This window comes from Alligator sinensis, unplaced genomic scaffold (genome assembly GCF_000455745.1).
Source record: "Alligator sinensis unplaced genomic scaffold, ASM45574v1 scaffold118_1, whole genome shotgun sequence".
Taxonomy (NCBI): domain Eukaryota; kingdom Metazoa; phylum Chordata; order Crocodylia; family Alligatoridae; genus Alligator; species Alligator sinensis.
In genome coordinates, this window is record NW_005841850.1 from 1594802 (window position 1) to 1608766 (window position 13965).

General features: G+C 38.5%; 1 protein-coding gene across 1 annotated transcript in view; it reads left to right on the forward strand.

Annotated features, from left to right (window-relative positions):
- Positions 1-528: 528 nt before the first annotated feature.
- The window catches only part of APPBP2 (amyloid beta precursor protein binding protein 2), a 29540-nt gene continuing 16103 nt past the window's right edge, over positions 529-13965 (forward strand). Inside the window, exons 1-3 of the mRNA XM_025210902.1 lie at positions 529-618; positions 11117-11205; positions 13246-13397. Of these exons, the coding sequence (XP_025066687.1) occupies positions 529-618; positions 11117-11205; positions 13246-13397 (331 nt within the window). The remainder of the gene's footprint in view (positions 619-11116; positions 11206-13245; positions 13398-13965) is intronic.

Genomic DNA, 13965 nt, shown 5'->3' on the forward strand with positions numbered 1-13965 from the left:
CGGCCAGGGCCCGGCCCGGCCCGGCCCGCAGCGCTGAGGGGAGCGGGGGGGGTTCCTCTGGTAAATCCAGCCTCAAAAGGAAGTCTGTTATTTCCCCCCCCGCTCTGGGCCGGGATGCAGGTGTGCGTGCTCTTGCACACTTGCACCGCTCCCCCCCCCCCGCCTCCTCGCTCCTCCCAGTGCCCTCCCCAGCCCGCAGCACTGGGTGGGACTGGGAAGGTGACTCCCCCTTGCCCGGGGCGGGGTGGGGTCCTATCAGGTGCATAGGTGTTGTTTTTTGTAGGGTTGGAAGGATGCTCACAACCGTGATTAGATCATGGATTATTATTAGATGGTCTAGTCGAGCGACCCCTGTGAAACACCTGCGGTGTGGGGGAGGCTCGCTTTCCCCCAGGTGCTCGTAGGGTGGAGGCCTGCGCGTTTCCTGATGGATACAGAAAAGTGCTTTGTTTTTTGGGGGAGGGTTGGGGTTTTTCTTGCTTGGGTTCGGGGCGGTATGTCAGCCTTCAGTGTAGGGTGTCCGAGGACATGATTCATTGCAACCCTTTGGAAAGGTGTAAGGAAAGTAAGTCCGCTTCGAATAAGATCCCCTCGGATTCAGTGCGACCATTCAAAAAGGTTTGAAGGGAAGGGAAGGGGTCCGCTCCAAATAAGACCCCCTACAGATTAGTTTTCAAACAACTGGGGATCTTATTTGGAGTTGCCTTTCGTTCAAACTTTCCGAACGGTTGCTGATGGGATCTTATTCGGAGCGGACGTGCCGTCCCTTTCATTAAATCTTTGTGAATGGTTGCATCGAATCGGATTCACGCTGAGTTCGTTAGAGAAAAGCAAACTACCAATCTACCTGACTCGTATTTTTTTGTTTTAGTTTCCCCTTTCCACTCATGTAAAGGAGGGCATACTGCTTTGTTCGGGAGATGCTAGTGTACATGTTGTATTAAAGAGCGATCTAAATTTAGGAATAGTTTTCTTCTCTTACTAATCCATCGCATAGGTTTATTAGTAACTTTTAATTGTTTTGGGGTTTTTCCCCCCTAATGGTTTGTTGATGTACTCTTTAGCAAATATCGGCCTCGGGGATCTGCAAGATGAATAGGTTTGTTAGTAACTTAGAAACTTTAATTTGGGGGATGGACCCAATGATCTTGCGAGGTTCCCTATGTGAAATGCCATTTGTGAAATCTATGAAATTGTTTATTTTTCTCCTAATGGTCGGTTGGTATATTCTTTAGCAAATGTCAGCCTCACGGATCTGCAAGGTGTATGCAGCATGTGTTTGCATTCTCTCTAAAAATGTGTTGATTGATATAACTTCCACGTATTGATTAAATGAAACTACATTGTACGGCTTGTTCAGTGTGTCGCATGATAGTTGGTACTGTTGTCTTCTACATTTTCACTTTGTGTCTTTGTTTATATCCTGTCTTTGCAGGCAGACAGTTGTGTTTAACAGTCATGCTTGAGCATATCCCATACATAGATGTAGCCTAATGTAGATTCTGATGCTGTAAGAAACTCTTCATTCAGGACAAACCCTGTTAACTTCAGCAGAGCTTGGTGTGAGAAACTTGCTTTCATAAAACTCATTATTGAATCGGGCCATAGTAGCTAAACGGTCATTGTTCCATGAAGTTTGTGTGCGTCTCGGTGATTCTCAACCTGGGTGCCATTTGTGTTTTTATTTTTATATGTAGATATATTATTTAGTTGTTTCCTTTGTGCACTTGCCAGCACTTCTGTTTATCCTGTTTTTCATTATTTCCTTCTATAATTATTTAAGTCCATTTCTCCTGTTTTGGGCCTGTCTTTTGGCAGCAGAGGAGAAGAGAAACAGTGCTAAAAAATGAAAATGGAGTTGTAAAACAAACAGGGGAAAAAAGGCATAGGTACACAGATGCAGGTAGAACAGTCGAAATAATACACTTTTAGGATTGTCTGATCTTTATTTATTTATTTATTTTTTCAGTCTGACTGTTCCTTTGGAGCAGTAGGAAGTGGAGTTTTGCTATCTCACTAGAGAAGTTGATATTGGTTTGATCTCGGGCAGTGGTTCTCAACCTTTCTGACTCGAGGCATCCCTCGAGGGGGTGGGGGAACAGCTCTTGGTTTTCACTTCTTTTTCTATAGTGAAAAAAAAAAAAAAAAAAAGAATAGAGCTATTTTCCTGCTGCAAAGAACTCGGAAAGATCCTAGCTTTGGATTTTTATTTGAAGTCTTTGGGTTTAACTTGTACGAACCTAACAGTGCTACTGACTTTGTGTGGCAGCCTGTGGCACCCTTGAAAGGATATCAAGACTCCCCAGGGCGCCCTGGTTGAGACTCACTGGTCTAGGCAATTGGGATCAGTGATATGTACCACTTACTTTCAAGAAGAGGTAGACAGCAAGCTGCTGAAATTTGCCAATGATCCAATTCTTTGGATAAGTAACAATTATTGGGGGACTGGGAGACTCTAAGTAGCTCTTTACAAAACGGTAAAATAAACTTTTTGTATTGTGTGAAGGATTTGGTATTTGCTATCAGTAGAAAGAAGGTACTGGATTATTTGGAACAATAGGTTTTGTTTTTTGTTTTGTTTTTTTCCAGTTTCTGTCTCAGTGATTCTCAGGGCACCCTGGGGTGTCTTGAGAGCCCTTGAAGGGTGGTGCAGGGTGCTGTGCGATGTTAACACTGTTAGGTATGCAGACATGATTCATAAGGTAAATTTGGAGGCCATGGTCCCTGAGAAGGGGAGTGCAGTTGCAATGGGGAAAAAAGCAGCGACAGAAATTTGTGCTGCTGCTTTTTGTCCTAGTGTACGCCCCTGCATGTTGGGTTAATGCAGGGAAAAATGCTATTGGTGGGGTAGGTGAGGCTGGCACCACCACTGGTGCCGGCCCCCGCAGCTTTACCTGGGGCCTTGGAGTCTTCCTGGGTAGCAGTGGCAGTAATCCGGTCATGTGGAGCCTGGCTGGCAGCTGGAGCATGGCTCTGGCTATCTAGGCTCCAGTTTTGGGTGGCGCATGTTGTTGCCATGTGCCCCACCTCACTTTTTTCTGATGCAGTTTTTTGGTTTTGTTTTCTGGGGGTTTTTTTTGACACCAGGAAATCCTGTTGTAAAAAAACCAAACAAACCAGCCCCTGCCACGCTACTAATTTGCAGCATGATGAATGTGTGCATGTGGGGCGTGTGCAGTTTGTGGCACCGCAGAGGGGTCTGCAGCACTGCAAACCACACATGCACACCCAGAGGTTTCAAATGAATCCAGTGCCAAAAACATTCTGACCTGTTGGGATCTTTCTAAGTTTTTTGACAACAGAAGAATTGCTTTATTATTTTTTCTGGCATTTTCCAAGAGGTGCCTTGAATCAGTCAAGGGGTCCCTTGTGCCTGAAAGGGTTGAGAATCATTTATCTATGTAAGCTACTCCTGATAGGATTTTTCTGCCCCTATCTACTTGATTTGGGATTCCTTTAATGTAGTTGTGGGGGCATCCCCTTCTAAAACTGCATTACTTGTGTTTTCTTTCCTACATTGATTATAGTTTTGCACCAGTAGGCTAAAGAATATAACCCATGTAGCTCAGACATGGGTAATGTGGATTGTTATCAACTCCTCCTTTTATGTAATTTTTAATTGTTGGGCTTGTACGACTTGCAAAAACTTGTGTTTTTCTTCAGTGGCTGCTGAAATAATTACCGATGGTAATAATTGAGAATGGCATTTGGTGTACCTAGACAATATTAAGCTACTGCCTTTAATAAATGCACTATAATAGAATTTAAGTTTCTCATTATTAAAATAATTTTTGGAGAACAGCAAAGTGAATAACTGCTCTGTCCAATGAAATATTCTTCATGTTGGAATGTGTTTAAAATCCAAATGCTAGATTATGATGTTAGTATACAATTGATACCATTCACACATCGAGAACACTATGTCATCTTGCTATGTGTGTTCTGGTAACCCAAATGAGAAACACTCCTGGCTAATAAGGTCTTGAATTGATTAGTTTGACAAGATACTTCTCTAAGAGGAAAAACAGCATGAATAAACAGAAATTTGCTGAAGCAGCACATGGCTAGCAATAGCATGTCCACTCTGCCTGGCAATGATGTTTTGTGATTCTTAGCATTGGTGATGTTATCTATCCTCCAGCTGATTGTGTCTGAATTTCATGCATGCATGTCTGAGATTGCTTAACATGATGGTAAATAATTACAGTCTTGAGGGAAAAGGCTTGTTAACAGCAATCCCATGTCTCCTAGGATTTGTGACACCTGGACAGCTGACTTTGTGAGGGAGGCAACAGTAAACTTACTGTGGAAGTAACTGTAGCTATTCCTTCAATTTGAGTTTTTTTGACCAGAGTAGTATAAACAAGACCACTTGTATATAATAGGTATATTATATTTTTAGTATAAATAGGCACTGTGTCTTATGGAGGGTGCAAAAAGCCTTAAGTGGGCGTGTCACACTTGTAGGATTTGCCATGACTGTTCTATGCAATTTCTTAGAGACTTAATCAAAACTCTTGTTCCTGTCATTTTAGTATGCTGTATTTTTTGAGCAGAATATGGGAAAGACTGTTCTCTCTGCCCCCCCCCCGCCCGCCATTTACAAAAAGAGCACCTTTCAGAAAATCAACTAAGAATATGAAAAAATTAATAGATTATAAAGCTGGAAAAGGACTGTTGTGATCATCTAGTTTGATCTCCTGCATAACAAAGACCGTAGGGCCTCCCTGGCATAATTTGTATTTGAACTAAATCATCCATTATTAAAAGAGAGGTTTTTAGTGAAATGAATCCTTCAAAGCATGGCTATGTTGGTTCCAATGGTTAACTTCTCTCATTGTTTAAAAAAGAAACTTTTTTTCCTAATCTGAATTTGTCTAGCTTCATTCTTAGCCCATCTTGTCTGCTAGATTGAAAAAGCCTTCAGTTCTTCCCTTCTCTTTCCCATGTAGGTACTTACAAATTGATCAAGTCACCTCTACCCCTTTCCTTTAGATTTAATATTAAGCTTCTTGAGCCTTACCTTGTAAAGCCTGTCCAGTGTTTGTGGCTTTTTTTTTTTTTTCTGAACCCCCTTCTTGAATTGTGGACATCAGAAATGGACACAGCTTTCTAGTAGCTGTGATACCAACATAAAACACAGAAGTAATATAATCTCTCTACCCCTGAAATAACATTGTATTTATCTGTAACTTCCTTTATCCTTGTATCACATCAATGTCACACGTTTTAATTTTGCCTTCATTGTAAATATATATTTATTTAAATAGTGTTAACATATTTTCTTCTATCCTTTTTCATGCTGGGATGGAAGGGAATAGAAAAACTAGAAAAAGTTTGCTATTTTTTTTTTGTCTGCCAGAGGGATAAAGCCAATATGAAATCTAGGAGTGGGAGAAAACTGCATAGTTCACTTTCTCAAGGACTGCTACCACTCTTTGGTGTTATTATATGCAACTAAAAGTCACTGCCCAAAACCTCTTGTGGTCTGTTAGACAATAGACAGCAGAAGGATAGATACAGAAAAATGCGGAAGCACTGAGGAACCATGAGACAGCATTGGTCATCATGACGGGCATTAGGCATAGCACACTGGCATTCCCGTCAAGTCTCTTTTTTGGTGAGCAACATGGCAATGAAAGGATTTGAAGAAAAATAATGAGTAGTGAGTGTTTATGAAGAGGTCCAAAGCCTGACGGTCATCATGAGCAAAAGCATGAAAGTGCTTATTTGAAAATGTAGTAAGCGGGAAATAGAGGCCGGAACTGATTGAAACTGGTTCATTTCAGGATATAGTGAGAAATAATAGACTTGGTAGAAATCGGTTCTGAGGGTCTTTGGGATGTTTCTTATGTTTGATGGAAGAAGGGGGTGAATAAGTAGAAGAGGAGGGTAGAGGGAGATGATGTCAATGCAGCAGCCTAGGAAAGCAGTTGTAAAAACATGGACTGTTTAGTTTGAGTTGTGGCAACATCACAGTTCACCTTTCAAATAGCAAGAAATGTGTTTTAATTGGAGTTACTTGGCAGGATGCTGAGCTGGGCTTCTCTTGACCACAGTTGATGGAACCAGAAGGAAGACCAGCATGCATTCAGAAGTTTGGCCAATTTAAAACAATAGTATGCTAAAAAATATGCATCTGATTTCTAAATTAATTTGATGAAAACTGTACATTTTTTTATTTTATTTTATTTTTTTTTTTTGCAAAAGTGTATTAGAAATTGTGTGGTATTTGGGTAAGATAGTAGCCTTCACTTTTTTTAGCTGCTCTATCATTTATTTATAGATGATTCTACCACGGTCATCACTGGAATCTTGGAACCCCGAATTATTTAGTTAAAGATACGTGAAATTAACGTAGAAATAGAGCACTCCATTCATTTAGACTGACTTCTTCTAATTTGATAGGCTGCTGATGGTCATCTCATTTTCCTTGTACAAATAAAAGTATTACAGAAGCCTTCATTAAAGGCTCCTTAATATTTATTTTGAACTGTCCCCCAAGAGGTTTGGGAGACTCAATTGATATGATAAGGGGCATTTTGAAAGATAATTTCCCCATATTGGAACTGAGTGGTATCATTAATAGAATTTTGTTTCGGAGACCGTATGCCAGGCTTCCACATCGCTGCAGCTGTATTGTTGGGGCTACAGCCTTCAGTTTGAGGTATTGGTTTTTCTCACCCCTGCTCTACCCCCTTACTGCAGGAAGAGAATTCAAGTGCCTCTATAATTGTACAACTTTGTCTCAGTTTTCTGAGTAAAAAGAATTTTGCTACCAAGAAAAAAGGGCTGAAGAGAAATCGCCTGCTAATTTTACGATAGGAGGAAAGCAGGCAGTTAAACAGGGGTTCTCGCAATGATGCTTTTGACTGAGGGTGGCTTAAATTTATGCTTTGCTTCCTATTTTGGGAGTCAGACTTAATGTTGCACTATCTGGACTTTTTGACTGAGTAGGAAGCCACTTTTAGTGTTGCATAATTTTTTCTGTAGATGTCTGTTAAACTTGTTTAAAGTATTTTTAAAAACTTCTGAAATTGTTTAAAAAACTGAGGACCTCAATTAATTTTGGACACAAGTTTGCATTCGATTATAAGGTAGCTTAAGATGCATCTAAAATGGTCTGTCTTTGAAGAAACACATTTTCATAGCTTCATATTTTACAGCAATGCTAGATTAGTGGTATTTTTCTTCAACTTGTTCTTGGTTTTGGTTTTTTTTTTCTTTTTTGATAGGACTCAGCAGAATCTCTAGTCAGGAATTTTAAGTTTGTATGCATATTCTGCAACAGACAGCAATTTTTTCTATCCGTAGGTTGCTTAATGCTGATTGCTTGAGATGCTGGAATAAATACGAAAATCATTGTTTGCAAGTAGTTCTCAATCTGTTAATGAGCAGGATTTGAATTTTTTGGAAAATCTTTTTGACACTGATTATATTTTAAAGTTGCCTGGTTTTTTCTATCGAACTAGTTATCTATTAGGTTTGAAAATTACAGCTTTGAGGGTCAGCAAGGAGGCAGAAGATTTGAATCTTGAGTTATTTCCTTTAAAATCTTGGCCAGTATTTACGGAAATTGAATATGAACAGCAGTCAGAACTTATACCAGTGAAAAAAGAAATAGCTTCTTCATTTAAGTGCCAGAAATGCTGAAGTCTCTACTAGTGAAAAAGAAGAACAGATCTGTAGGTGTCAGTCCTGGAACAGAAAATAGCACTGCTGTAATATCTCCCATACCATCTTATAAGTGTATTAATAATTAGTAGTTCATAGTCAAGAACCTGCATAAAGATATAAGCTAAAAAGTCCACAAGTGAGTCAAAACATCAATAGACTAAGAACCCTTGACAATAAGTATAAATTATGTGTCCCTGTCTATATTTTCTCTTAAATGCCAATTTGAAACTTATTTCATTACAGAAAATATGTTCTGGATTTTGTGATGTAAAGTTATTACTTCAGCTTTTAAACAGCTAGATTGAGGAAAATGGGAACACTCAACATAATTCATGCAAGTATAGTTACTTCTGCAGCAGTGTCCTCCCTTTAGCAGTTAAAGAACATCTACTGCTGTGAAGTACTCCCTTTCTTTGCTGACCTCAATTTATTTGAAGAACAGTGCTACACATGGATTGATATTACTTTAAAAGGCTTGTAAATTTTTGCAACAAAGTGTGTGGCTTATAGGAAAGTGTGCATTTCTTGCCATTGACAGTATTAGGTCAAAGTCTTGCTGTAGGTTAGGATTTTTGTTTTAATAACCAATCCTTGTGTTTTGTAGAACCAACATAATGTTAAGTGCTGCTCCTGAGTGCTTGATACTGCATTTCTGGCTAGTAAAGATGGTTTTAGCTCTTTCGTTTTAATCCTTCTTACCTTCTTTTTACTGTTTTTGGGCAAGCAACACCATTCCAAGTGAAATATGTAACCTCTCAATATTGTAATAAGGAAATATATAAATTGCACATGTTATCAGTAAAAGTACTCTAGGGAATAAAGCCTCTGAAACAGTGGTTCTTAACCTTTTTTAGGCTCGAGGTATCCCTCATTAGGCCTCAGGCACTCCTCAGGAAATGTCAGCTCTTAGTTTTCACTCCTTTTTTGACAACAGGGAAAAATAATAGAGCAATTTTTTCATTGCAAAGAACTCAGAAAGACCACAGCAGGTCTGAATGTTTTTGAAACTGGATTCCTATGTGAAATCTCTAGATTTATCTTGCGAATCATGTTTTGCCTGTCTAAAAGCACCTTTGAAAAGATCTCAAGGCATCCTGGGTACTGCAGCATCCTGGTTGAGAATCACTGCTCTGAAAGAATTTAAAAACATGCATCTGAAGTCTGTAGCAAAAACAATAATTTACTGGTTGTTTGTTTTTAAAGGGCCCTTTAAAGCTATTCCTTGCATGTAGCTTTTGCTTCCTTCCTTCCTTTATTTATTTTGCAAAAATATAAATAAATATTTTTTTTTCATTTGAGAGCTAAACGTTCAATGTACTTGCAGCAGCTGTAAGAGTGGGTACTACATTACTAGGTTTATTCTGGTAAAAACGAAGGCCTGCTGTTGGGTTTTGATGTAGTGGTCTTATTCAGTGCTTGTTGAAGTTAATGAACACGGCCGTAGTGAATATATGGCATAAAAATAAATTCCTCTTCTGACTTTGAAGGTAAGGAAAATGTAAAGAGTGCAAAAGAGTGCTTTGCCTACATTACCTAGTGATGATGTGAAGGGTGATAGCGTAGAACATTAATTGTGCCTTGTAGGTGCTTTGGAGTGGAGCCGGCAGATTAAGTAAGGCAGGCCCCTGTCTGCAAACCAGCTTGGACCCAAATCCTACAGATGTTTTTACAAGTAACTTGACTTGTTTGAGTGCCCCTCTTTAAGGCAATAGGAGTACTCATGAGCAAAGGGTTCCTAGGGTCAAGGCACAAGCTGTGGGTTGGTGAAACAGCTTTTGTTTCTGGATCTCAGTCTTTCAGTTTAAATCATTGGATTTTTTTTAGTTGGTTGGCAGTGACTAGTTTTTCTTAAGTCTGCTACAATCTTTTTAAAGTATTTTGTTTCAGATTCTGTGAAGATTTAAAAAAATGCCCCAGTTAGGTGGTATCCAAGAAACTATACTCTCTCATTTTAGCTGATCAGATTTTTTAGCTTTGACTGCTTCAACTGACCGAAGTTAAAAGGACTTTATTGACCTATCACATTGCAAAATGACTTTCTGGTCTTCTGTTATCAATAGCATGGGTTGTTTATATCTTGATTTGAGAATGATCTAATTGACTTGCCTCTGTATTTTGACTTGTACACTGCTTTCATCTTGTATTATGGTCAGTCTTGCGAGTAGATTTCTGGTTTTCATGTATTAGCTCAGTGCTGTTTGTCCAAGTACAAACACTGCAGGAAAAATATTTCCAAACAATCTTTGTGCTACAGTTTTGTATGTTACATACTACAGACGTTTTCTATTAATTACACTTAGTAAAACTTAGATGTTGGACCTAAAAAAAATACCAACTCTTTTCCTTTCTTTTAGGATTAAGGGTATGTTGATGCTCACAGTAGAATACATAATGTAGTAAACAAATCCGTGTTGGCTTATGCTCCAGAAAACTGAAGAATTGGCAAGCAATGACTAATTTTTCCTAACAGCACTAAGCTGTTAAAGAAACAGTGCTGTTTCAGTGTTCCTAATATGGTGCTAACAGCAGTGGAACATACATTTTGCATATCTGGGGGTGGGGGAAGTAAAAGTACTTTTATGAAGTACATCAGTGTCCAGTGAGTAAGTGAAAAATGTCTAGTGTTTTCTCACTTCTTTCTGTAGCTGCTGAATAGAAGTCATATTTCAGTTGAGGTTGAAAATGTGGATAGGGATTGCAGTTGCACTTTGGTTTGTAGCCTGTATCATTAGCAGGTTCAATAGTGACATCTACAGAGCTGTCAATATCCTTTTACATGCCGCCATGCATTGTGTAGCGTCGTTTTGTACTGAGCATTAACACAATCCAACTGTTCAGTCTGTGAGATCTGATGGAGTCAGATTTCAAATACATTAAAAATGTTCCACTTGTGAGTGGGTAGTACTGCCCCCCAAAATGCAGTTATATTCTTTAGCTCATTTTTACTCAAGAAAACTCACCATTTTTCTGTGGTGGAATGATGGGGTCTCTTTGTAATGTACAGGTCACCAAAGAGATTTCTAATAAATCCACTGATTCACTTGCCAACTCTTTGTTTGTATAAGATAAGCTGTATATTTGTGCCTAATGCACTGACATCTTAGTAGCCATAAGCTTGTCGGTTAATGGAGCAACACTGGCAAGTTGTACTGGACATAAAATATAGTCCTAGGCACTGATTTCTGATAGATCTCCACCTTTCACGCTTCCTTAATACTTTTGTTCAACTTGGGTTTTCCTTTGGAATAACTATCATGCAGTGATAACATGCCCCTGTGATAGCAGTTCCATTTTTGAGTGATCATCTACCCCATTTTAAGTAGCCTACTGTAGCTTACAAATGGGATGAGTAAAGACTTAATTTATGAGCTTATTATCATACCGTTTTCTCCTCTTCTTGTAATCTTAACTTTTGTTTTTAACAATGTGCTTCTTTTAGCTTTACCAACAAGGCCGCTTATGCCAGCTTGGCAGTGAATTCTGTGAACTGGAAGTTTTTGCAAAGGTGCTACGAGCTTTGGATAAAAGGTAATTGTTAGTATATTGATTAATCGCATCTAATTTTTTCATGTCTTACTGTAGTTGCACTTACTGGAAAGTGTTATGCAGAGTGTTTTTTGAACACGTACATTTGTGTATCTTTTCAGCCAGTATTTTTAAGTACACGCTTCTGTATTTAGAATCCCTGACACACTTGACTCCCAAAAGTAAATCTGGTCTTAATCCTGGCAAGCACTTCCCTATTTTCCCCAGAGTCAGAAATAGTCTAAATTTGTGCCTAATGGGGTGACTGTCAGGAGTACAGTTTTATTTTGCTTGCCTAGTTCTTGGTACTGTCTTGTACTAGACTGTAGATAGGAAAATAGTTATATCAGTAAGCAATATTTTTTTTTCAGGTTTCTCAGGTGAGTTTAAGACCTTTTATGGTATTTTGAAACAACTTCTTTAACTGATGGATGTCTTTAGATGAAAATTGAATTTCAACCCTCTCCGAAATGGGAATCTTAAACATTCAGGTCCCTTTCATCTGTAGTTGCCACACACAGCCTAACAACCCTCTCAGAAACCAGACGTGGTAAGATTACACTGCCACCACTGTCTCACTGGATTTATATCATTCAGGGCAAGGAAACCTCCTGACCCCTTTTTATAGTATGGGGAGAACATACTTGATACCTAAGGCAGTTATGCTATTGTCATTCCCTTCCCTTATAATGAAGCACCGCAGTATATTTAAAGGTTTATATGGCGTACGATAAAAAGTAATTATATCTAATTATTCTAAAGACCACTCCTAAAGGATAACTTAAATGGTGTGGGAGTGGAGGAAAAATATGTAATTAAACGAGGAAATATACAGATGTGTTGTATTAAGAGAGACATAGAGACATCAATTGGATGCAACACTGAAGACAATGTATAAAAATCACTAAGAGAAGGGGGGAAAATAAAGTAACTCATGCTGTGTGTTTAGATTTAAATTGTTTGGGTGTTCAGCTCTAATCCTTCCTGCCTGGTCTTAAACTTGGAAAATATCCCCTTTGCCCTCTAGGTCTCATGCTTAACTGATGACTGCTATAACTCTCTTCCAGCTTTGCAGAAGGGCTTTTGAATTCCAGGTCTTGGTTCTTTTATATAATCTGTAAATTTGTAGGTAAACGGGTAAAACCATTAAAAGCTCTGTTTGTGGCATTTGGTCACCCAAATGAATTCTTTGTTAGTCTTACTCAACTAAAATATGCTAGACATGAATCCTGTGGTTGCTTTGGCAACTCTCCAGTGTTGTCTTAAAGGTTCCAGGACTGCAAGTCTTTATTCTTCCCTTCCCACACTGAATGCAGAGATTACATGTGAAGGATGTAAATCGAATCAATAAGAGCATGGCAGATACACACATATGTATAATATATTTATTAAAGATCTGCCTATCTGTGCCCTGCCACTTCCAAATGTTTATCTAACAAATTAATAGGAACAATGTCTTAAGATGAGGCATTCCATCTCTCTGACAGGCCCATTCTATGCAATTATGTTTATAACCAGTTTCTTCAGGCCTTATTCATTATATCCAAAATAAGGCGTGGCTTCTTTTTAAATATTGCCTTCCTTTTGTTTTCTCTTCCTGGCCTTATTCTTGATGACTCTTCTACTGTTAGTCTTTTCCAAGGGTCTTAACAAGTTGGAAACAAGGGATCCTGTTGTATTTCACTTATACGAAAGTGGCTTTCAATTGCAGTTTAAATAATGGTTCATTTGCCTTTTTATAAATCTGTCAGAAATGTTATTTGCTGACTTAAAAAATGATACGTGTTGGTGGCTTCTGTTTCAAGGACCTTGGTATCCTATGCATATAAAATAATTACAAGCAGTGCCCTTGAAGAACTTCAGTACTGGCCTTGAATACTTCAATGTGTTGGTTTTGGGCACAATTTTCAGTATTTTAGAGTTCTGTTGGCATTTATGATTTATTCACAGTTGCATCTGTTGTACCAAAGAGCATGCTCCCTAGAATGCTTTCAAAATACATCTCTTCTTTAATAAATACATTCTGTTTTTCTTTCCTTTCAGGCATCTACTTCATCATTGTTTTCAGGCTTTGATGGATCATGGAGTAAAAGTTGCCTCCGTACTGGCCTATTCATTCAGTCGACGGTGTTCCTACATAGCAGAATCAGATTCTGCTGTGAAAGAAAAAGCAATCCAGATTGGTTTTGTTTTAGGTAATGCAATGACAATAGCTAAGACTATTTAATTATGATGCTTTAGTTTAAATTACACTTCCATGAAACAGAGAGAAGTAAATATTTTTAAATCTTTTCTTTAAAACATTATAACTGAATACGCATGGATTTGAAATGTGAGACTATATTTGAAAAGTATAGGGGTTTTTTTTATACTGTGTGTATAGCAGTATGTGCTACTTTGTCAGAATCTGACAAGAACTATAGAGTAGGTTACTTTGCAAATTACACCTTTTGATTAACAGAGAAATGTTTTGAAAGTAGGTTTACAAAAAGTCTTTACAGTACATACCTTCAGTGTATTCATTTTACACTTCTTCCCCCAGTTTTCTGTCACAACACACATGCATATGCGCACACACAAATGAACATGATTTGACCGAGAGACTCCTTCTACATCCTCTTCAAAACCTGAGCCTTGTAAAGTGGAAGCATTTACTTTTCAGGATCCATATGCTCTACGCACAGTTTTATATGTAACATTTCTTTGTAAATACCTGTATAATGTGCTTGCTGCAGGCTCCTTCCCAGATTGTTTTAGAGCTGC